Here is a 20,716-nt window from a genome sequence, read left to right as displayed (position 1 = left end):
GGGAGAAGGAGGCCGGCCGCCCACCTCGCACCACCAGCTCCGGGACGGCCGCGGCGGGCGGCGGGCGGCGGGGCAGCAGCCGGCGCACCACCAGCTCCAGCGGCCCCTCCAGCCCCAGAGCCGCGGCCCCCGCGCCTGCGCAGAAGGACCGCCAGGCGCGCTCCGCCGCGCCGGCCGCGCCGCCCGTTCTGGGGAGGCGGAGGGGCGGCTCCGCGCAGGCGCCGCTCAGCCGCTTGTTGGCCACCTGCGGCCGCTCCAGCCACACGCCGGCCGCCGTCCAGAAGCCGCCGGGCAAGCGCCCCGCCGGGTCCCGTAGCGCCGCCTCGCCCGCCGCCTCCATGGCTCCGCTTCCGGGTCTGTCCCGCTGGCGCCTGCGCGGTGGCGCTGGCCGGGCGGCCGGAGCCGGAAGGGACGGCGGCCGGGGCGGGACTGTCCTGGCCGCTTCTCGAAGGTCGCCTCTGCGCAGTCCGGAGTACCCGCCCCGCTGCTTTTTCGGTAGAGGCGGGAGGGCGCCCTCGAGATCGTCTGTCCGAGCTCCCAGAGGCTGTTGAAGGAAGGCTCGGCTCGCGGCTGCCTTTCTGCAGGTGCGGAGGGGGGGGGCTCCGTCTCAGCGAGGCGCCGGGGTACTTAGTCATGGGGGGGCGAGATCAGGAGCGGGCGAGGAGTCCGAGCGGGGGCTGCCGGGGGTCGCGAGGCGGGACCTCCCCTCTGGCCCCGCAAGGGGTGGGAAGGGGAGAGGCCGCCCCCTCCCCCCTAAAGGGCAGCCCCGCAGGCGACCCCCGGACTCGCCCCCTGCCCGGGGTGGGCGAGGCTCCCGCAGCCGCTCCTCCGCCAGCCCGGATGGTCCCTGCCGCTGCCCGGGAGCGCCTCCTCGGCCCGGCTCCCTCCCGAAAGGCCGGGCGGGGCAGCGTCAGCCCCCGGAGACCCGCACCGGGACCGGCAGCTGCTGCTTCTGCCGCTTCCGGGGGCGACCGGGAGCCTCTTTCTCCGCCTGGGGAAGAAGCCCTGGGTCTCTTCCAGCGCAACATACCGGTAGTGCTCGGCTTATGACCGCAATTGAACCCGGCATTTCTGTGCTTAAGTGAGACCTTCGTGAATTGAGTTTTCCCAGGAGACGCTTCATGACCAAATGGGGGACTCTCCTCATCTCTGGGCCAGACCAAACCCTGTTCCCCCCCCCCGGCCCGGATGAGGGTCCCTGGTTGGCACCGAGACCTTTCTTGCCAATGTGGTTAAGTGAATAGCTGCCATTGTTCAGTTAGTAACCCGGTCGTTAAGTGAATTGGGCTTCCCCCTTGACTCGGCTTGTCAGAAGGTCACCAAAGGGCATCACGTGACCCCTGGGCCACGGCAACCGTCATGAATACGAGTCAGTCATCAAGTGGCTGAAATTTGGATTACGTGGCCACAGGGATGCTGCGGCGGCGGTCGTGTGTTTAAAACCGGTCGTGTCACTTTTTTCATTACCATCCTAACTTCAGGCTCTCTTAAGTGGAGGACTGCTGGAACGTTTGCCAGGAACTCCTCGGAAACTCCATCTGTCAAATTAAATTAGAAACAGATGGTGATCTCCGTGCAGACGTGGCTGCAGGGCCCAGGGCACAACGTTGAAATGGTAATCTGCACGTTTCTGCCTTCCTGCCCAGCATTTCTGACGTCCTCTCCTCAATTTCAGTTCTATTTCCAGTCTCCAGCTTCCGTATCAAGATGGCTCCGTTTGGGGAACTGGCACCGTCCAGCTCCTCGAACCCCTCGCTGCTGCCGGACCTCCCCAAGGGGCCGTTGTGCGCCTACCGGAAGAAGGCGTCCTTCAAGTGGAAGGAGATGGCCCTCTTTGTGGAGGAGGAAGACCTGATCCGCTTCAAGGTGAGGCTCCGCAGGAATTGGGAAGGAAGCCCGGCCCATATATATATATATATATATATATATATATATATATATATATATATATATATATATATATATAATAGGGTCGTTTTTTTACGGAAGCTATTTGTTCCCTATTGTGTTCAATTTGGGTGTGTCGGTTTTCTTCTGTGTGTTCCCATGTGGCCTCATTTTTGGACAGTCACCTGTCTGAAACGGTCTAGGTTCTCCTGCTTGAGCAGAGGGTTGGACTAGAAGACCTCTGAGGTCCCTTCCTGCTTTATTCTGATTGTAATGATAACAGCTGGATTTTTATCTAGATTTTTTAAAAGGAGACAAAAGCTACTGTAAGAAAAAGAAAATAAGAAATCAAAGAGAAAGGTAAAAGCGCGAGAAGGAAAGAAATAGAAAAAGATACAAAGACACAAAAAGGTACAAAGCCAGAGTGATGAGTTAATAAAAGTTCTGAATTTAGGAATTTACGTGCAAGACAGCTCCATTGTTTGCTTGCTTTTTTGGTGTTCCTGCTGAACTAAATTACTCCACATTATAACAGGAACGTATCCAGAGTTCCTCGTTGCAAGGATTCCAGTCCAGCTTTGTGCTCCAATTGTAGCATTTTCAGAAGCAGGATATTTGTGGCTCAGTTGAATTATGGAGCTCTTACTGTTCTTTGGTTGTTTGCTTGCAGACGTTCATTACTTGGCTCGATAATATCATTGGCACAAGTCAGGGTAGGCTTTGCTGCCTCTTTTCGTTTAGATGCTACACAAAATGTCTGCAAGGAAACCACTAAGCTCAGAGGGCGCCAAGAACGCTGCCTTTCCAGAAATGTTGGTGATGAGAAGATCTCCACTACTGCCACCACCACAAATAAAAGGAAATACATGCCCTATTTTGTTACCAAATACAAGGTTTTAAGAACCCGGAAGTTGCTGTGACATGAATTATTCCTTAGAGGAGCGTTTGAAGCGTCGTCACCCTTTTTTCTAGCGCTAAAGGCTCCAAACTAGCATGTGGAGACCTATCCTGCCTTTAGATTGACAGTCCTAAAGAGGAGGAGGAGGAGGAGAAAAACGCATTCTGGGCTTTTGGGTTCATATTTTCTTGCATTATTTGCCAGAAATGCCTCAAGGATGTATGTCCTGCCGACCGCAGGATGTTCGGAACTGACTTGAGCGTTCTGATTTTTTTGTTTGTGAAGCACAAAATATTCTCAGCTCTTGAAAACGAACCTCTCTTTGCTCGTGTTCCTGGGGAAGAGTTGTCTCTGGAGAAGTACCGGGAGCTGACCTTTCTGCGCTGCCGGAAGCTTTTTGAATACGATTTCCTAACTTTGGAGGAGATTCTTGAAAAACCCTTGAAAGTGGTCATTCTGATCAGCTGCCTGGGCATGTACGACTGGTCCCTGGGAACCAAGTACTTGCTCAACTACCAGGTAGGTGCAGTTCTTCTCACTGGAGCCGCATGATCATCTTTTCTTTTTCCTATTTTGTGGTTTGTTGCTGTTGAGAAACTTCTGGATGGCTGTTCAGCTAGATGTTTACTTTGATGTCAATTACCAACTTCGTTGCTCAAGCCTGTGAAATTGCCGGTGCCAGGCTGCCAGGGCTGGAGCTCTCATTTAAATACGAAGGGAGTAGACTGCCAAAGCTGCAATTCAGAGCCACATTCTGCTCTGAAAGCATTAGCAGCGCTTTCTACTTTAGGCTTAAGCAACGATACAGGTAGTCCTCGACTTAACGACCACGGCTGAAGCCCAAAGTTTCTGCTGTTAAGTGCGACATTTGTGAAGTGAATTTCATCCCCTTTTACGACATTTCTTGCCACCGTTGTTAAGTGAATCCCCACAGTTGATAAGTTAGTAACCCAGTTGTTAAGTGAATCTGGCTTCCCCCCTTATTGACTCTGCTTGTCAGAAGGTTGCTAATGTGGATCACGTGGTCCTGGGGATGCTGCAACAGTGGTAAGTGTGAACCACGGCCATATGTCACTTTTTTTTAGTACCGTTGTAACTTTGAACGGTCACTAAATGAACTCTTGTAATTATTCTTTTGTGAGATGGATCCCTGCTGAGCTGAAAGAGAGAGGGAGGCCGAGGGCGAAAGCTCAGGGCGGGGAGCGAAGGAAATCTCCCGGGCTTCCCTCTAGGATCAGCAGAAGATCCCAGGCAGCCTCAGCCTCTACAACTGTCAGATGGGTGGACTCCATCTCCCAGAATTCCCCAGCCAGCTGGAAGAGAAAGGGGAGGGGAAGCACAGGGCACGAGTGGGGGGGAGGGAGGAGCCAAGGGTGCCCGGCTGGCCCCGCCCACTGAAAGTGGACCGGCTCCAGCTCTGGGGTCTGGGTTTTAGTCTAGCCAGAGATGCCTTCCCCTCAGGCTGGCCTGGCTCAGTTGTTTCTTCTACACACAGAGCAAAACGCAGTTTCCAGAATTTGTTTTATTCCCAGTGAAAAGCGATTTTGTCCTAGTGTATTTCTCCTTTTTATTCACTTTATCTGTTTAATATAATCCTTCATAAAATTGTTGGGAAAAAACTTATCTTGCCTGGAAGAATACTTTAGATTATTTTATTTTTTTAACTTGAGCAGCAAATAGTGCAACATCTTTACATTTAAACTTTTCCGAACATTGCACGATTCTTAACTGGCTTGTTTTGAGTTCTCTGGCTTCGGTTAATGTCACAGGTGTTCAAGGACAACATTGAGAGTTCTGGATCCAAAAGACACAGAAAATTTATTGAACAAGTTGAAAGCATGGAGGTACGTCTTTTCTACTATTTGGAATTTGAATTTGTTGACATCACTTAATTAATTTCATTAAAAAGGGTGATAGGAATCTTCTGTAAAATAGGGAGGCTCTCCCCTTTTCAAGTTTGACTGTGTTAATACTGTAGATTTTCTAGTTGCCGAGGAATCGCCAAAGGGCAGGTAAGATGCTGGTTGCAACAGTGCAGTCCAGCCTCCCCCTCCAGCAATGCACATAAAAAATCCTTGTCGTGGCCACTATTGTGACTTATTTGACACACACACACACCCTGCGAACGCCTTACCAAGAATGGATCTGCTGGATGTGGGTAACTTCCTCTTAGCCCTAAGCCCCAGGCTCAGCTCACAGCTCACCAGTGGAACCATGGCAGAACAATGCTACTGTGTGATTATGTTCCCACTCTTAAGATCTCTTTTGTGTGTCTCTTGGCCACAGATATTTGGATGTTTTGCACTGACTGAAGTCAGCCACGGCAGCAACACCAAGAACATCCGGACGGTTGCAAGATACGACCCAGACGCGCAGGTCAGATTATCAACAACCAGCAGCTTCTAATCCTCCGTCTTTAGTTTTATTAAAATAATAGAATTGGACGGTGAAACTGTGTTTAAATGGACTCAGGGCTAGTGGGGCGTCAGTTTTTCACCAAAATCTGTTAAATGACATATCTATGGCCTTTCAAGCAACTCAAATTGCTTCATTTAAATAATTTACATGACCTCTCTGCGCTGGAAGAATGTATACCTAGGCCTTGTTGCCTAGCAAGGCTACTTTTGAGGTGTCCTGTAGAATATTTCCTGTTTCTGTTTAAAAAGACTTAGCATCAAATACAGGCAGTTCTTGGCTTAGGGCCACATTTGAACCCAAAGCTTACGTTGCTAAGCAAGACATTTAAGTGAATTTTGCCCCATTTTACCACCTTTCTTACTACGGTTGCTAAGTGAATCACTTCGGTTGTTAAGCTAGCAACCCGGTTGTTAGGTGAATCTGGTTTCCCCTTGACTTTGCTAGTCAGAAGGTCACAGAAGGGGATCGCGTGACCCCAGGACGTTGTGGCTGTCATAAATCTGAGTCAGTTGCCAAGCACCTGGATTTTCATCGTGTGACCGCAGGGGGGAGGGGCTGCGATAGTCACAAGTGTGAAAACGGGTCCTAAGTCACTTTTTTCAGTTCCGTTGTAACGGTCACTAAATGAAACCTGTAAGTCGAGGACTGCCTGTAGAGCTGGGCAATTGTTTTCTTCTCTGCTCGGCGCTGAGTGTCTCTCTCCCCCCCCCCAACTGTGCAGGAGTTTGTTCTTCATTCGCCTGACTTCGAAGCCGCCAAGTTCTGGATTGGCAACATGGGGAAGAACGCCACGCACGCCGTGGTCTACGCCCAGCTCCACACGCCCGACGGCCAAAGCCAGGGGCTGCATTCCTTTGTGGTGCAGGTGAGGGGCGCGCTCCGGCAGCAGCTCTGCTTCTCCTTCACACCGTGCTCGATGTGCTCGGCACGGCACAATGTCCCATTTTGCGGCATCCTGACAGAGAGATCCCGGGTGTGGGGGGGGGAAGGGTTTCTTTGGTGCTTTCGGTCAGGGTGGACAGCCCTGCGGTTTTCTTGGCAAGGTTTTGGAAATGGCTTGCCGTTGCCACCTTCTCCCGCGGGCTGAGTGAGGGCAGCTGGCCCAAGGTCACCAAGCTGGTTTCATGCCTAAAGCAGGACTAGAACTCGTGATCTCCCAGTTTCTAGCCTGGTGCCTTAACCACAACACAAACTGGCATTCTTGATGCAGTCAGAACATGTGAAACCTGTTTTCATTGCTTGCTGTCTAAGCCGGCCTCAGTCCCCACTGAAGCCAAGGAGAACCGGGATGGTGAGGTGTTGTTTTCTAGATCAGATGAAACCCAGGTGTGATGGATTGTTCACATATAAACTTTAGGTTTTATGGCCACTCGCTCATGCATGATTCTGGGCAACTCGGGTCCTCCCAGACTCAAGTTCAGCCCAGGCCGTGAAAGGGGACTGGAGGACGGATGTTCCTGTCATGCTGTACAGTAGAATAGGAATGTCTTGTGACCCCAGTCCCCCTGGAGGGGAGGGCGAGAGTCCCAGGCGGTGATGGCCCCAGTGCCCCTCCCCAACGTCTTGTCCTTGTTTCAGAACCCTGGAGAGCTCCTTCCCCTGAGCTTCACCCTCTTTGCCTGGCTGTGTAATGTAATTTCTCAATCATCCAGGTCACAGTTGTCCCAAAGGTACTTTTTCCAAAACTGAAAAAGCTTCTTGGATGAGAAGTGAAACCTGTTCAAAGAAAAAAACCCAAGAAAGTCCAGTTTCCATTTGGAAAAAGCACCTTTGAGGCGATAATGACATCAGTGAAACGAACACCTTCAGCACCTTAATCTAAACAAAAAGGGTTCCCGTAAATGCACTTACTGATCTGGATGTGCCTCTGTGCTTGCAGATTCGGGATCCGAAAACCTTGCTTCCCATGCCAGGGGTCATGGTTGGCGACATAGGAAGGAAACTTGGGCAGAATGGGTTAGATAACGGGTGAGTACCCTCAGGCAGCAGAAAGCCACCACTTCCACTCCGGGTGAGGGTTCAGGCTCAGGCACCAGGTGAGAAGCCGGGAGATGTGCTGTTCTGGCTGAGGGTTGCTTAGTGTGTACGCTGAGCCCGGGAACCCCCCCCCTTTCAACCCTCTCTTGAACTCTGCCAGGTTTGCCATGTTCCACCAAGTGAGGGTCCCCAAAGAGAATTTGTTGAGCCGAACGGGCGATATCACTGCTGAGGGGAAATACACAAGCGCCTTCAAGGTAGGAACTCTGCTTCCTGTCAGGAGCTTCTCTCTTTCCTCTCTCTGCTGTTTTTAATCCCACCTTTATTAGTTTTTACAAACAGTTCAAGCTGTTGAACAGACCTCCTCCTGTTTTCCCCACAACAACAACCCCGTGGGGTGGGCTGGATTGAGAGACGGAGACTGGCCCAAAGTCACGAAGGCCTGACGTAGGACTAGAATTCCCCCTCTCCTGGTCTCTAGCCCGGAGCCTTCCCCACTAGGCTACATTGGCTCTCTGAAGCTGGATTCCTTTGCCTCACCTGCTGGTTTGTCAGCAGAGTTGCCGTCGCACGAGAGGACCGATCTCCCTGCAGGGCTAAGCAGGGCGTGTCACCGCTTCCTTGGGGCGGGGCGGGTTGTGTCTCCTCAGGATCACAAGCAGCGCTTGGGGGCTTCGCTGGGCACCTTGTCCGCCGGGAGAGTTATGATCATCGCCATGTCTGTGGCCAATCTGAAGCTGGCCGTGTCGATAGCCATTCGCTTCTCCGCCACCCGGCGCCAGTTTGGGCCGGCCGAGGCCGAGGAGATTCCCGTCCTGGAGTACCAGATGCAGGTGAGAGCAGCCCGGCCAATGGGAGCTGCCTCAAGGCCAGGCCTGGTTCTTGGCAGGCAATGGCTCTCGCCACGCGGGGAGCCTCGCCAAGCCGTAATTCAGTTGAGAATTCTGGTCATAAGCCATTACGGCGTAGGTACTGAGGCGGCCGCTTGACCAGAAGGAATTTTCCGGCCTTTTTCATGGTTAAGGGAACGTGTCGGTCAATAAGCCAGCATCTTTCTTTGAACCCGAGATGGTGTCTTCCTATCCTCCCGTCACTGGCCTGGGAGAACCTGGGGAAACGGGGCCGCCCCTGGATGGGCGGGAGCAGAATCGCAATGGAATCCGTGAGGTTGTAGGCTGCGTGGGGGGCGCGTTCCGCTTCATCTCAGAGTTTGTGAGGAAAACTGCTTGAAAGGAAGTGACCCCCCCACTCATCCAGCTCACCTGCCCGTCTTTCGATTGCAGCAGTGGCGCCTGCTTCCTTACCTGGCGGCCACCTATGCCTGGGACTTCTTCTCCCGCTCCCTCTTCCTCAGGTTCATGGAGTTCCACATAGGGCTGCTGATGAAGGACAAGAGCGCCCAGCAGGTGGGAGAGTCTCCTTCCACAGCAGGTTTCGTGGCCCCCCTGAAAGATCCTCTTCTGGTCTCTGGGCCTGGGGCAGGCTGGGTGGCTACGCCAGGGACCCCCCAGAATATCACGGGCGGTGTGGGTTTGTTTTTTTTTTCATGGTGCAGACTTCATTGTGTTTGCACAAAAAGGGTGGACGTTGCTTGGGGCAAAGTCCTTAAGGTCATCGCAAGGACACGGAGGGTTCTCCCCTTCTGTCTGCCTTTCCCCAGGGAGGGGCTGCTGGAGGGACCCCCCCCCCCTCCTGCTGTGGTGATGACCGCCATGTTGTTCCTCCTCCTCCTTCCTCTCCCCCAAGGCTGAGCTGGGCCGTGAGATCCATGCCTTGTCCACCTCGGGGAAGCCCCTCTGCTCCTGGCTCACCCAGCAAGCCATCCAGGAGTGCCGGGAGGCCTGCGGGGGACACGGCTACCTGGCCAGTAAGTGAGGAAGCTCTCCTGGGTCCCCTGCCGGGAGGGAGGGAGGAAGGGAGGGAGGGACGGACGGAGAAGGGCAGGCAGGAGGGCCCCCCCCCTCAAAAGGCTGCAGCCGCCTGGTGACCCCCTAGTGCAAAAGTGTACTCCTTTTTCACAAGTTAAAGGTTTGATTCTGACAATATTAACTGGTAAATACAGGTAGTCCTCGACATACGACCATCATTGAGCCTAAAATTTCTGTTGTTAAGTGGGACATTTGTTAAGTGATTTTTGCCCCATTTTAGGACCTTTCTTGCCCCTGTTGTTAAGTGACTTGAGACTCAATGCAGTTAAATTAGTAACCCGGTTGGTCAAAGGAATCCGGCTTCTTCCCCCTTGAGTTTGCTTGTCAGAAGGTCGCAAAAGGGGTCACGTGACCCCCGGGGGACCCTGCGGCCGTCGTAAACCATGAGTCAGTTCCCCAGTGACTGAATTTTGATCACGTGACCGGGGGATGCTGCAACGGTCATAAGAGCAGAAAATGGTCATGAGTTGCTTTTTTCAGTGCCGTTGTAACTTTGAACGGTCACTAAATGCACTGTCGTAAGTCGGGGACTGCCGGTACGTCACTTCCTCTAGCAGCTCTTTGCACTCGACTGAGCTCCTCCTGAGCTCAAGCTCTCTGGATGCTTGAAAATGGATATGCCTGTAGAAGTGAGTTAGATAATTAAGGTTCACCCCAGTTTCCCCATGGAAAGGCAAAGGGGGGGGGTTCCAGGGTGCCCCCCCCCCACTCAGTTACCCCAAGGTTTTGCAAGGCCCGTGCCTCCCCCGGCTGGAGGCCAATGTTTAAAAATCACTCAACCTTGACAGAGATAGATTTATTTATTTTGAAATTTTCAACAAGAAGGGCTTTTGTAGCTTTTAAATAGGTGACAGTCCCTTCATAATGCTTGTGTCTTTTGTGTGCCATTTATCCCTGACCCCCAGTGAATCGTCTGGGCGATATTCGTAATGACAATGATCCAAACTGCACTTACGAAGGAGACAACAATGTTTTGTTACAGCAGACAAGCAACTACCTGTTGCGCTGGATGAGTGAGAGATCCCAAGGTTAGTGGGGGGGGGGCTGGAGGTTGCCATGCTCGGAGCCCAGAGAGGGAGGCAATGAAAGGAGTCAGCACATGCTTCCCCCTCCCCCTCTCCCCCTGCGCTACCGTGCCTTTGCCTCCCCCACTCTAGTGGGCCAGGTAGACGGTCCCTTCAAATATCCCATGTCGGGCTTTGAAGGTGGCAACCAGCACCCTGAATTGGATCCGGCAGCAAATATCCATAGCAACAGCATTTAGATATATATTGCCCCATAATGCTTTACAGCCTTCTCTAAGCAGTTTACAGAGTCAGCCTGTTGCCCCCAACAATTTGGATCCTCGTTTCACCAGAAGGACGGGATCGAACCCCTGGCAGTGGGCAGAGTCAGCCTGCAATATGCCATTCTAACCACTGCGTCCACCAGGGCTCAGCAGCCAGTGCAGCTCCCACAAGAGAGGTGAAATGTGCAAATCCAGACTCGCAGAAAACCAGGCAGACTGCCTCCTTTTGAACCAGTTGATACTTTACACAAGCAGAGCCCCATGTAGAGTGCATTGCAGGAGTCAAACTGCACTTACGAAGGAGACAACAATGTTTTGCGTATGAGTAACTATGAGCAGGGACTGTTGTTCTGAGAAAGAGTGTAACTCACCATAGGCTGAGACATCTCTATCGAATAAATGGTTAGTTTTAGTCTTCACCAATCCCCTTCTCTTGACTTTAGAACATAATGCGTGGAGCATCTGGGATGCAGAGTGGACCCAATTTGCAAAATTTAGCTGTATTTTGGAAACGGTTCCCTCACCGTGACAAAAAAGGGGACTTCTTCTAAAAGCAGATATTTTTAGGAAAAGTCCTGATAGGAGTTGAGACCGGAGGTCCAGGAAAACAGTTTGATGGGTGGCAAAGGCAGGGGAGAGCACCCGACCTCCACAGGGCCTCAGAGCAACAAGTAACTCTTCGTGCCTTTTGGCTGGAGGTTTGGATCTGATGTCGCTGGCACTTCATTTACAGGTCACCCTGTTTTGTCACCCCTGGGATCGGTTGATTTTTTAAACGATTACGATGATATTCTCTGTCAGAAATTTGTGGTTCCATATGGCCAAGACCTCATGGACTCTTCAGGTATTTCTCTTTTCCCGCTGTCCTTCTGGGATTTCCTTTTGGGATCGGGGAATGTTCCGGGGGACAAGTGCCTGCTCCTAGTTCCTTGAGCCTGTGGGCGCTTACCCGCTGCTTGTGGCTCAAACCAGCCTGCGTTGTGTGGCCCTCCTGAGCAAGGTGGCCAGTGGGCGGAGGAGGTGCAGGGCAGAAGAGACAGCAGCGCTTCCGGGGGGGGTAGAGGGGAGTTATCAGAAAGGTGGCTTGAAAAGCTGCGATCTTGGTGCATTGTGAACTTCCCGATGTCAGTGAAAATGGATTCATCCCTGTAGGATTTGTTGGTCACGGTGCCTGTTTATCCTTTTCTTCTTTATGAACTGCATGCAAGAGAAAAAAAATCTCCCTGGCAGGTGCTCTTGAATTCTGGCAAGGCTCATAAAGCATCCAGTGGCCTTCATTACACATATGGCTGCTCGCTGTCCCCTTCATCACGTTGAATTGCCCAAATGAATGTCTAAAACTGCAGTTCCTTCCTCCAGCATCTCTGAGGGCCTACAAGTGGCTGGTTTGTTACTTGCTCCGAGAAAGCATCCAGAAACTGAGGAAGCAGGAAGAAAGCGGCTGTGCTGATTTTGAGGCAAAGAACAACAGCCAGGTAACTTCCGCTTCTAATTTCAGAGCGTTCTGCGTTTTCCTTCAGGTGATAGTAGCAGCCTCCACTCACTTTCATTCCACAGACACCCTGTGTGGAATAAGCATCAATTCATCTGTAAGGCAGAATGTGTTATATTTGTAGCTCTGCTTTTAAATTGTCATCCTGAAGTATGCTTTCCCTTTTCCCCCACAGGTGTATTACTGTCGTTCATTAGCTATAGCTTTTATTGAACACACAGTTTTAGAAAAGTACCACAAACACGTGCACAGTCCCAGCACGCCAGTGAATCTTCAGCCGGTACTAAAGCTTATTTGTTCACTCTATGGACTCTGGTCCTTAAATAAGCACACGGCAACACTCTACCAAGGTGAGGCTGGCTTTATGTCTTCTTGAGAACTCTGTACAATTCATCTTATCTGCTAACCCACTCAGAAATTAAAGTGCCCAAATTATACCATTTAATAATAAGGGTGAAATACATTACATGCCTATAATTTCAGCCTCTGTTTTTGCATTTTTTAGTCATGCCTCTTTTTCTAAAGGATGAAGTATTTCTCTTGAATAACTTAGAGTAAACTTTAAACCTTCCATTCTGTTACTTAACTTATTTCTAAGTTGTCCCAAGTAGAATCGGGGCCAGACTGAGCTCTAAAATAAAACTGGCAAATTAACTTGCTGCTTGCATTTCTAGATTTCCTTGTTAAGAGACGCTGCTCCTTCAAAGGCCTGGGACACACACACCCCAAAGCAGGCCATTAAGAAAGGCCATGCAGCGCTTTGGATTCAGGACCCCCCCCCTCCCCTAAGGTGTAGGCAGGGCCAGGCGGAGGCTGTGGAAAGGGGGGCAGGTGTCTCTTGGATCTGCCTGTCCAGGCCTCCACCCTCTGAGGCACAGTTTGTGAATCCCCAGTGGGATATTGTTAAGAGTCACCCTTCTCCGTGCACAGGTGATGGTTCTGCCTTCAGCCCAGGAAGACCAGCTCCCTCCCTCCCTTCCTTCCTTCCTTCCTTCCTTCCTTCCTTCCTTCCTTCCTTCCTTCCTTCCTTCCTTCCTTCCTTCCTTCCTTCCCAGTGAGATGTGGAGATCTTTCCCAGTCGTGCAATTTCCATATCCTGAAGGCAGGAAGGTCTCAAATGCAAAGCACTGGAGCATTAATCCTCAGTACAGCACCTTCGGTTTATTTCAGGGATTATTTCTGCATATCGTGTATCCAACAGGAACTTAAAGTATGCTTCAGTATGAATGAACTGTTTCATTCTGAATGTATTATTGCTCTAAATACGTTTCAGGTGGCTACATTTCAGGTGAAAACGTCAGTAAATGGATACAGGATTCAATTCTGGAACTTTGTTCAAAGGTATGTGCCAGTAGGGACTACTGAAATCTTGAAAATTTGGCGATCTCATCAGATTTCAGTGGACATTTAAGTGCACGGTGTTAACTTCACCATCCATGATGTAAGAGAAGACCCAAGAAGCTCTTCATATCCTGAACCTTCCTGTGTTTAGCTTCAGTGCAGGACCACAAGCGATGTCCTCGCTTTCCACACCCTTTGTGACCTGCCTGCCCTTCCCAGCAAGTCACAGTCAGCTCAGGTCCCTTTACCGAGAGGGAAATTTGTATTCAGAGAAACAAGAGGGGTCACTTCCCATCTGCCTCCCCTGAGCTACATTTTCCAATTTCAGCTTCTTTGGTCCAGTTTAGAGAGATTCTTTGGAGCCGTTTGCAATCCCTGTTGGGTGTTATTACCCTTATGTCATTCATGAAAATGTGTTAGTCAGGTTCTCTGAAACAAAGCAAGTATGGACACGGCTTAAAAACCAAGGCTGGATAGGCCTTTGCCTGATCAATTAGGCTGGTCTTCTACAGTTGTTGTTGCCGTGGCCAGTTTCTTCCCTCTGCCTCTCTCCTAGCTGAAGGACGAATCGGTGGCTCTGGTGGACGTCATTGCCCCTCCTGATTTTGTCCTCGGCTCCCCAATTGCCAAGGCCGATGGAGAGGTAAGCAGGGCTCGCCCCTCCTTGGGGGTCTGTCTTCTAGCCCGTCTTCTTGCTTTCTGAATTGCATCACACAATGTCAGAATTGCATCCCAATCTCTGATACCAACTTCCTTTTCCTTCCTTTAAAACCTACTGCTTTGACCGAAACCTTTCTTGTATTTTATTATGTTTTTCCAGCTATATAAAAATCTATGGAGTGCAGTTCTTCAGAGCCCAAAAATCCTGGAAAGAGCCTCCTGGTGGTCAGAATTTTGTAACAACAAACCTGTCGTTGGCAAGTTGAGGTCCAGAATGTAAACAGGAAAGCCCATCAAGAGCTGCTAATGAACCTTCATCACTGGAGGGAAAGGATCATGTTAACGGAAATGAAAGAAGACACCGAGCTTAGGAGAAACAACCGAGCAGGGCCTCCCCGAACCGGCTTCTTGTCTGCTTTCAAAATGATGGAATATTCCTTCTCTGCCAGTTCAGCATTCCTTCTCGAACAATAAGCTGTTAAAATAGCTTTCTGACCATAAATTAATGACAATGTTGAAAGCCATCAGCTTTTTTCTTAGATGTCCCTTTAAATATTTGCCTTTGGTCCACAAGATTAATATCATTTTATTCTTCATAATTGTCATTATTTTGCATCTTATATCAGTGTTCCGTCTCAACCCCGAAGGCAATAAAATAAGCAGCAGCCCAATCTTGTAGCAAACAGGAAAGGCGTATTTCAGTTCCTCTGAACTGTCAATTGTGGAAGGCTTTTTTCCTTTTTTAAAAAATTCTCTGCATGCTTTTTAAGAAGTTTTAGGATAAACAACGCTGGAGAGAAAACCCTGAATGTCTCTCTGACTTTCTAGCTGCTAGGTGCCTGGACGGCTCTGCTAGGGAAGAACAGACTGCCTCCAGAGGAAGGGGACTATGACACCCTGGCAATGGACTTTGCAGGTCCCCACTCTCTCTCCCCTTCCTTCCTTCCCAGTGAAATGTGGAAATCTTTCCCAGTCGTGCAAGTCCATCCAACACCCTTTTTATTACTGGTCAAAAGTGTCCAGTGAGAGACCCCAAGCACAATCACCTCCAATTTTTTTTGCCAGTCTGCTTTTGAGACCAGGTTCTTCTTCTTAGCTGGGACTCAGATCAGAAAAACTCTACTTTGAATCAGGAAAGGCAGCCATTTCGGTTCTTAAGCATTATCGACTTACAGGGTTGGAATCTAATCCTGAAGAAGTGGCTGAGGAAATCTGTTTGCTCAGCTGGGATTATTATGGGCCGACTGCTGCATCCTTAGACTCTGAGGATCCTTAGACTTAGACTCTGCATCCTTAAACTTAGATTCTGGCTCCCAGTACCTATAAGGTAAATCTTGTAATCCGTGTCTGGTTGATTCAGTTTTCCATGACTATGTATGTCTGTACAGTAATAAAAAGATATTATGATGTTTGTTCAGTATGTCCATTCAAATTCATAGCAGCTTACAAGCAAAAAATAAAATTGTCTGGTACTACATGAACACCCACAGTAAGACTGAAAATAAAAAGCATCTGCAACAAAAACATGACAATACTCATGGTAAGGTAGAGTTCTAGGAGAACCCCCAATCATTCCACACATTTGCTGCTCTGTTCTGCATGTTGATTTGAGGAAGAAATGCAAAGAACTGGGCATCCAATGTTTCTTTCATTGATCTTCAGTTCCTTCTGTGCTTTTGGGTTGAGGAAATTCTTGTTGGATTTATTCGAGGATGAGGACATACGTGTTCTGCTCCAACAGAAAGAATCTGTTGTAACGCTCAGTTGCACGGAGGAGCATCTAAGGATAATCCTGAGACAGTGACAGTTGCTATAAAAAGAATGTACTGGAAGACACCCAGCTTCCTTATGTCACGCCTTGTCAAGTTCTCTTGAATGGCTCGGACACATTTGAGCTTTTCTTTCTCACCCTAAGAGAAAGAAGACTACGCCAAGGCCCAACTCTCTAGATCCTTCAGAACATCTGAAGACCGCAACTGCTCTGCAGTCCTTCATGGACACAAGAGGCTGAAGAGGATGTTGAACAGAATTTGATGAGCCCGCACTCTGAGAATGCTAGGGAAATCTTCAGACTGTAACTGGGTCCCCCACCAAAAGCTGTTACTTTACTTTTAATTCTTTTTCATATGGAGATCCATCAGTTGCTGCCTCAGGTAACATGCACTGCAAACACCATTTCCCAAACCTGGAACTATTAAAATTGGAGCATGAGAAAATGTTAAGCTTCAGTTTGTATATTATTTTAGCCCATTTATTATTTTCAGTTAGATGCTTTCATTTGAACACGATCACCGTTTGCTGACTTCAACTGTTCTGTGGTTTCATAGCCAGTTCCTTCCAGGATCATCCCAATGCCCTTTTCTTTCTTGACTTGGTCCTTATTTTGGGGGGGAAATGGGTGGGGAAAGAGTGTTGCAGGAACTGAAGCTCTTGGCCTCTGGTGCCAGAAAAAGGGGGGGCTGCTCTCTGCTCCTTGCAAGCCCCCCCCCCAGCCAGTGTCTAGAGGGAGAGCCTCATGGGCCCTTCCTCCTGGGAGGCTGGTCTGGAGAGAGGTTGATTCTGCAAATATTTAGCTCCGTGGCAAAGGTTCTGGCTTTCTGGTAGAAGAAGAGGGACATCTCTCGGTCGATAAGGAAATTGTGGTAAATTATGGCCAGTCTGGTGTAAATCTTCAGTTGCGCCTTCTTGTTCCCCAAGTCCATGGCAGCAGCCAGGGCCAGATTATAGTATCCTGCAGCATCAAAAGGATCCTGAAACATCAAGCAATAGAGGGACTAAGATTACCTTTTTTAAAAAAAAAAAAAATGGAAACAGGCTGGTTGGTAAGTCAAAGTCTAGGAAAACAACAAGGGGATTGCCCAGCAGCTGTCCAAATGAAGTCAGAGACGCTGACGCGAACTTGCAGTTTTATGTAAATAAATATATTTTACATCTATGTAGCCAACAAAGTAGTCAGGCCAACAGGAGCATCATGAGGTAAACCCCAGAGCACCCAGAAGAAAAAAGGCGGGGAAAAGGGCAACTCCCCCTCCGCACCCACAGCAACCAATCACAGAGCCAGCATTCCCCAACCAATCAACGATAACTCCATGATCTGTCTCACTCTTGGCTGCTCCTCCTAGCGGCTCTGCTCGGCTCTGCTCTGCTCTGCAAGCCGGAAGTTGGGAGCTTTGGACGTCTTTGCCCATTGACACCCGCAGGGGTGATGCAGCCACAACCTCCCTCCGTTATTCCAAGCTCAAACTGCAATTTTTTGCTTTAACAAAAAGATGCGGCCTTCCCACACACACACACTCACACACACACACACACGCACACACACACAAACACACATCTGCCACTGAGATTTGGCAAAGGGGGCAAAGCTCATTCTGGGCCAACGTTTCAAGAAAGGCCAAAGCGCCTTTTGTGGTCAGCCCCTTGGCCCCTCCCCTGCCTGCTTCTGCCGGGAAGGGGGCAGACGACGGTGGGGCGGTTTCGGTGCTGCCGCCTCCAACTGCTTTATTCCCCGCTCTGACCCTTCTTCCCCTGGGTCTCCTCGCCATGCCCCTCGTCTGCCTGCCATGGGGTCACTCCAGCCATCCCAGCCCCTCAGGACTGTCCCCCACTTTCTCCCTTTCCTCCCCGGCTTCTTCCTGGGTTTAATCTCTGCATTTCGCTTCTGTTGCGGATGTCACAGGAGTGATAACAGGCCGGGCTTCTCTCCTGGCTTCCCAAGCAGGTGGCGGGGAGAGGCGAAGCTTCCTCAGCCTGCAAAGAAGGCAGGAAGGTGCAGAAGAGGGATGTGTGTGTGTGTGTGTGTGTGTGTGTGTGTGTGTGTGTGTGTACACGAAAGGTGTGCAAGAACAAGCATCTTGTGTAATGAGGACTGCACATTCCCTCATCTAAAATTAGGAGCCATTTTCTACAAGAACATTTTGCACCTTTGAACTATTTGTAGGAGGCTGTGGACTGAAGGCCGCAACTTGATTGCGCCTCTCTTTTACACAAATTCTTCAAAAGGGGCCAATGCACGGCGGGGGGGGGGGAGAGACAGAGGCAGCAGTTGCTGGGGGAAATAGCATTGGAAAAACAATCACAGCCCGGGTTCTCTAAATCAGCAAGGCTTCCTCATCAAATTAAAGGGGAGAGGGACACAGGGAAGCTGCCCTTAAGAAGAAGTCATGAATCTTGGGAGATACAGGCCAGCCCCTGATGAGCTTCTTCTTGTGGATCTCTGCCTTTCTGGTAAAGTGATCCAATTTATTTTGGGCAAAACATGACAAAAGCCACCCTTAGCATAAATTGTCTGAAATCATCCCAGCTTCTCCTTCTGGTCCGCTCTGTTCTCCCGTGTCTCCCTTCCTAGGAAAGATTCCACAACCAGGTGAAGCGAAAGGGATTTCCTGTCTTCAGGTTCTCATTCCTGTCTTACCTTCAGGTCGTAGAAGGTGATATCTCCCAGGAGAAGGTACACTTTGACATAATAGAGGGCTTCCTCGTCAAACTCCAGCGGGGAGGGGCAGAGGGAAACGGCTTTGAGGAAGAAATGCTCAGCCAGTTCACTCTGACCCAAGTGATGGTGGATGACCGCCAGGCGGTGGTAGGCCACTCGCTCACTTAGCTGGTCTCCTGGCCAAGAAGCAGAGAGAAAACCAGCCATCAAAGAGAGGAAGACGGCAGGCAGCAGACCAGGGATGGTCCTGGTTCACCATGTTTGGGAGTGAACAGCAGACCCAAAGTATGCCACCAGGAGAATGTTTCCTTAGCGCAGGACTTGGCTCTTTGCTTGTGCTGAGATACCTGCTTTGATAGCGGCAATAAAATCTATTAAAGTTGGCCACTATGTTTGCTTCTACAGGGGATTTCCAAGGATGACAGGAAACATAATTTCCCAGAATAGTTTGGATTTTGACTCGCCTGCTTGGCAAAATACCAGCTGCCAAACAGTCTTTGAAGCCTCCAAAACTGGCCCTTGAGATGTTGCTTCAAGAGTGGTCCAGCCTGAGACATGGGGCTGGGCTGTTGGGAGTAGGGGTTGGGGGAAAAACAGTCTCAAAAGAATACCGAATGTAAATACTTAAAACAACTCTGGCAAAACCTGCCAATCCCTGGATTCAACCCTCCTTTTCCCCTCTTTTCCACCCTGCGCACCGCAGAAGCATTTGTGGAGAGTGCTCTGACACAAGGCCAACAATGCGTCTCTTTAGCTACAACCCTGAATCATCCTCAAGGGACTGAAGGTTGAGTCATGGCAACTGGACTAGTTTTTTCTTAGCTTGAGACGTTTCGCTGCTCATCCAAGGGGCTTCATCAGCCAGAGCAAGTCAGGTGAGCAGAGAGTCATTCAACCTTCGGACACCTTTGCCTGCATGACGGAGAGTCTTTGTCGACATATTGCAATGTATTTTGGGGAGAAAACCCCTGAGGTTGGTGTGGCAGGCGTTGGTACATTTCAGGGATTCTCTGCCTAACTAGCTTGCTCTGACTGATGAAGCTGCTTGGGTGAGCAATAAAACATCGGAAGCTAACAAAAAAATTAGTTGCCACGATTCAACCTTCAGCCTAAATGACCGAGAATCTTCATCGACACCCCCAGGTGACTTTCGGAAATGCACCGGACAGGTTTACCTAAATTGACACTGAGCATTAACGATGTCTGGGCGTATCCGAGGCATTCTTCATACTTCCCTAAGGTCAAGAACAACCCAACCAACTTGTTGAAGAGACGAAGTTCAGCGCTGCTGTTTTTGGCCTTCGTGGCGAGTGGCAGAGCCTTGTCCTAAAGCAACAGCGGGAGAAGAACACGAAGGGCCGTCTCGCAGAGTGTAACGTCACAGAGGTATCAGTCACCCAGCCTTATCTGCCCAATGTCTCGAGGACGACCCGTGAGAAGGTGGGAAGAGTATACCCACCCTGTAGAAGGGCGCTGCCCTTTCCTTGTCCCAGTCTCCGTTGAAAAATATATCTCCTGAGGCTTCGAGCATTTCCATTTCTAAATTGGGATCCTGAGAACTCAGAGCCGTGTTGTGAGCAACCTAGGAAGAAAGGAGGCTTCTACCAGACGGAGCAACACAAAAGGAATCGTTCCAACAGGAGCCCTACATAACCAAAAGCTGCTTCTAATCCACTTTCTTCTCCTTTTTCCAGTGTTCCCTAAATAGACCTTATGGAATTAGAACTGCTGCTAGCTGCCTCTCCCTGATGTCACATTTTACATTTGAATAAGAACTGGGTCATTTCCTCTTTGCTGGAAATGTAAAAGATCTTCTTGAATCACCCCAAATCCCATCATTTCAGCTAAACTTGGTGACATCTTGAAGATGCTAAAGGCACCACAGAGAAGATGGTCTAGGCAAGAGCTTCTGGAAGAATCCATGGGGGCTGCGATTCAGGACGTGCTAGTGGGACCCGATCTAAAATAAGATTCCCACCTCTAATTGGCTGTCCGGAGAAAAGCACACTTGCATGCAATTTTTCAATTGAAAGGGATAAAATTTAAAGGAGCAATGGACACTTCCAGTGAGAGGAACACTATCTATTACAAATTGTGAAAGGGATACATAGTTAGAGAGTGTATACTTCTATTCATTAGAAAAGTATTTATAATATTGAGATATATAGAAATAATAGGTAGAAAGAATTAATTGCAAGCACATTTGCTCCTCCTGAGAAAAGTAAACTTAGTAAGTTTCAGAGGGCATCATGGAAGACCCATCTCCTACTTATACGACAGCTCGTTTTAAAAACAACCGAATGAGCATCTTTTGATTTCAAAAGATTTCAAAAGATGGTGGCTGAGGAATTCTGGGAATTGAAGTCCACAAGTCATAAAAGGGCCAAGTTTG

At 49.6% G+C, this 20,716-nt stretch overlaps 3 protein-coding genes across 9 annotated transcripts in view; 1 reads left to right on the top strand and 2 right to left on the bottom strand.

Annotated features, from left to right (window-relative positions):
- TRMT44 (tRNA methyltransferase 44 homolog) overlaps positions 1-366 on the bottom strand; it is a 10,849-nt gene extending 10,483 nt beyond the window's left edge. The window contains exon 1 of the mRNA XM_039335884.1: positions 25-366. Coding sequence (XP_039191818.1) covers positions 25-340 — 316 coding nt within the window. The 5' untranslated portion in view covers positions 341-366. The remainder of the gene's footprint in view (positions 1-24) is intronic.
- ACOX3 (acyl-CoA oxidase 3, pristanoyl) overlaps positions 1-15,297 on the top strand; it is a 15,501-nt gene extending 204 nt beyond the window's left edge. Inside the window, exons 1-18 of one of the 2 annotated variants that reach the window (XM_039335878.1) lie at positions 442-584; positions 1,676-1,866; positions 3,071-3,304; positions 4,555-4,629; positions 5,072-5,161; positions 5,925-6,068; positions 7,083-7,171; positions 7,341-7,437; positions 7,831-8,013; positions 8,464-8,586; positions 8,927-9,047; positions 10,014-10,136; positions 11,130-11,240; positions 11,756-11,871; positions 12,064-12,238; positions 13,162-13,229; positions 13,786-13,872; positions 14,050-15,297. In XM_039335878.1, the coding sequence (XP_039191812.1) occupies positions 1,708-1,866; positions 3,071-3,304; positions 4,555-4,629; positions 5,072-5,161; positions 5,925-6,068; positions 7,083-7,171; positions 7,341-7,437; positions 7,831-8,013; positions 8,464-8,586; positions 8,927-9,047; positions 10,014-10,136; positions 11,130-11,240; positions 11,756-11,871; positions 12,064-12,238; positions 13,162-13,229; positions 13,786-13,872; positions 14,050-14,169 (2,115 nt within the window). In that variant the 5' untranslated portion in view covers positions 442-584; positions 1,676-1,707 and the 3' untranslated portion in view covers positions 14,170-15,297. Of the gene's footprint in view, positions 1-441; positions 585-1,675; positions 1,867-3,070; positions 3,305-4,554; positions 4,630-5,071; positions 5,162-5,924; positions 6,069-7,082; positions 7,172-7,340; positions 7,438-7,830; positions 8,014-8,463; positions 8,587-8,926; positions 9,048-10,013; positions 10,137-11,129; positions 11,241-11,755; positions 11,872-12,063; positions 12,239-13,161; positions 13,230-13,785; positions 13,873-14,049 lie in introns of those variants that run through there. The other variant, XM_039335877.1, reaches the window with a different exon arrangement.
- SH3TC1 (SH3 domain and tetratricopeptide repeats 1) overlaps positions 14,628-20,716 on the bottom strand; it is a 23,435-nt gene continuing 17,346 nt past the window's right edge. For all 6 annotated transcript variants that reach the window (XM_039335871.1, XM_039335873.1, XM_039335872.1 and 3 more), the window contains 4 exons: positions 19,784-19,906; positions 19,500-19,650; positions 18,304-18,500; positions 14,628-16,639 (listed from right to left, as the gene is read on the bottom strand). In XM_039335871.1, the coding sequence (XP_039191805.1) occupies positions 16,403-16,639; positions 18,304-18,500; positions 19,500-19,650; positions 19,784-19,906 (708 nt within the window). In that variant the 3' untranslated portion in view covers positions 14,628-16,402. The remainder of the gene's footprint in view (positions 16,640-18,303; positions 18,501-19,499; positions 19,651-19,783; positions 19,907-20,716) is intronic.

Source organism: Crotalus tigris, unplaced genomic scaffold, assembly GCF_016545835.1.
Source record: "Crotalus tigris isolate CLP2741 ecotype Arizona unplaced genomic scaffold, ASM1654583v1 scf7180000017663.5292952, whole genome shotgun sequence".
Classification (NCBI taxonomy): Eukaryota; Metazoa; Chordata; class Lepidosauria; order Squamata; family Viperidae; genus Crotalus; species Crotalus tigris.
The sequence above is the reverse complement of the archived record's forward strand: the minus strand, read 5'-3'. Positions and strand labels throughout refer to the sequence as shown.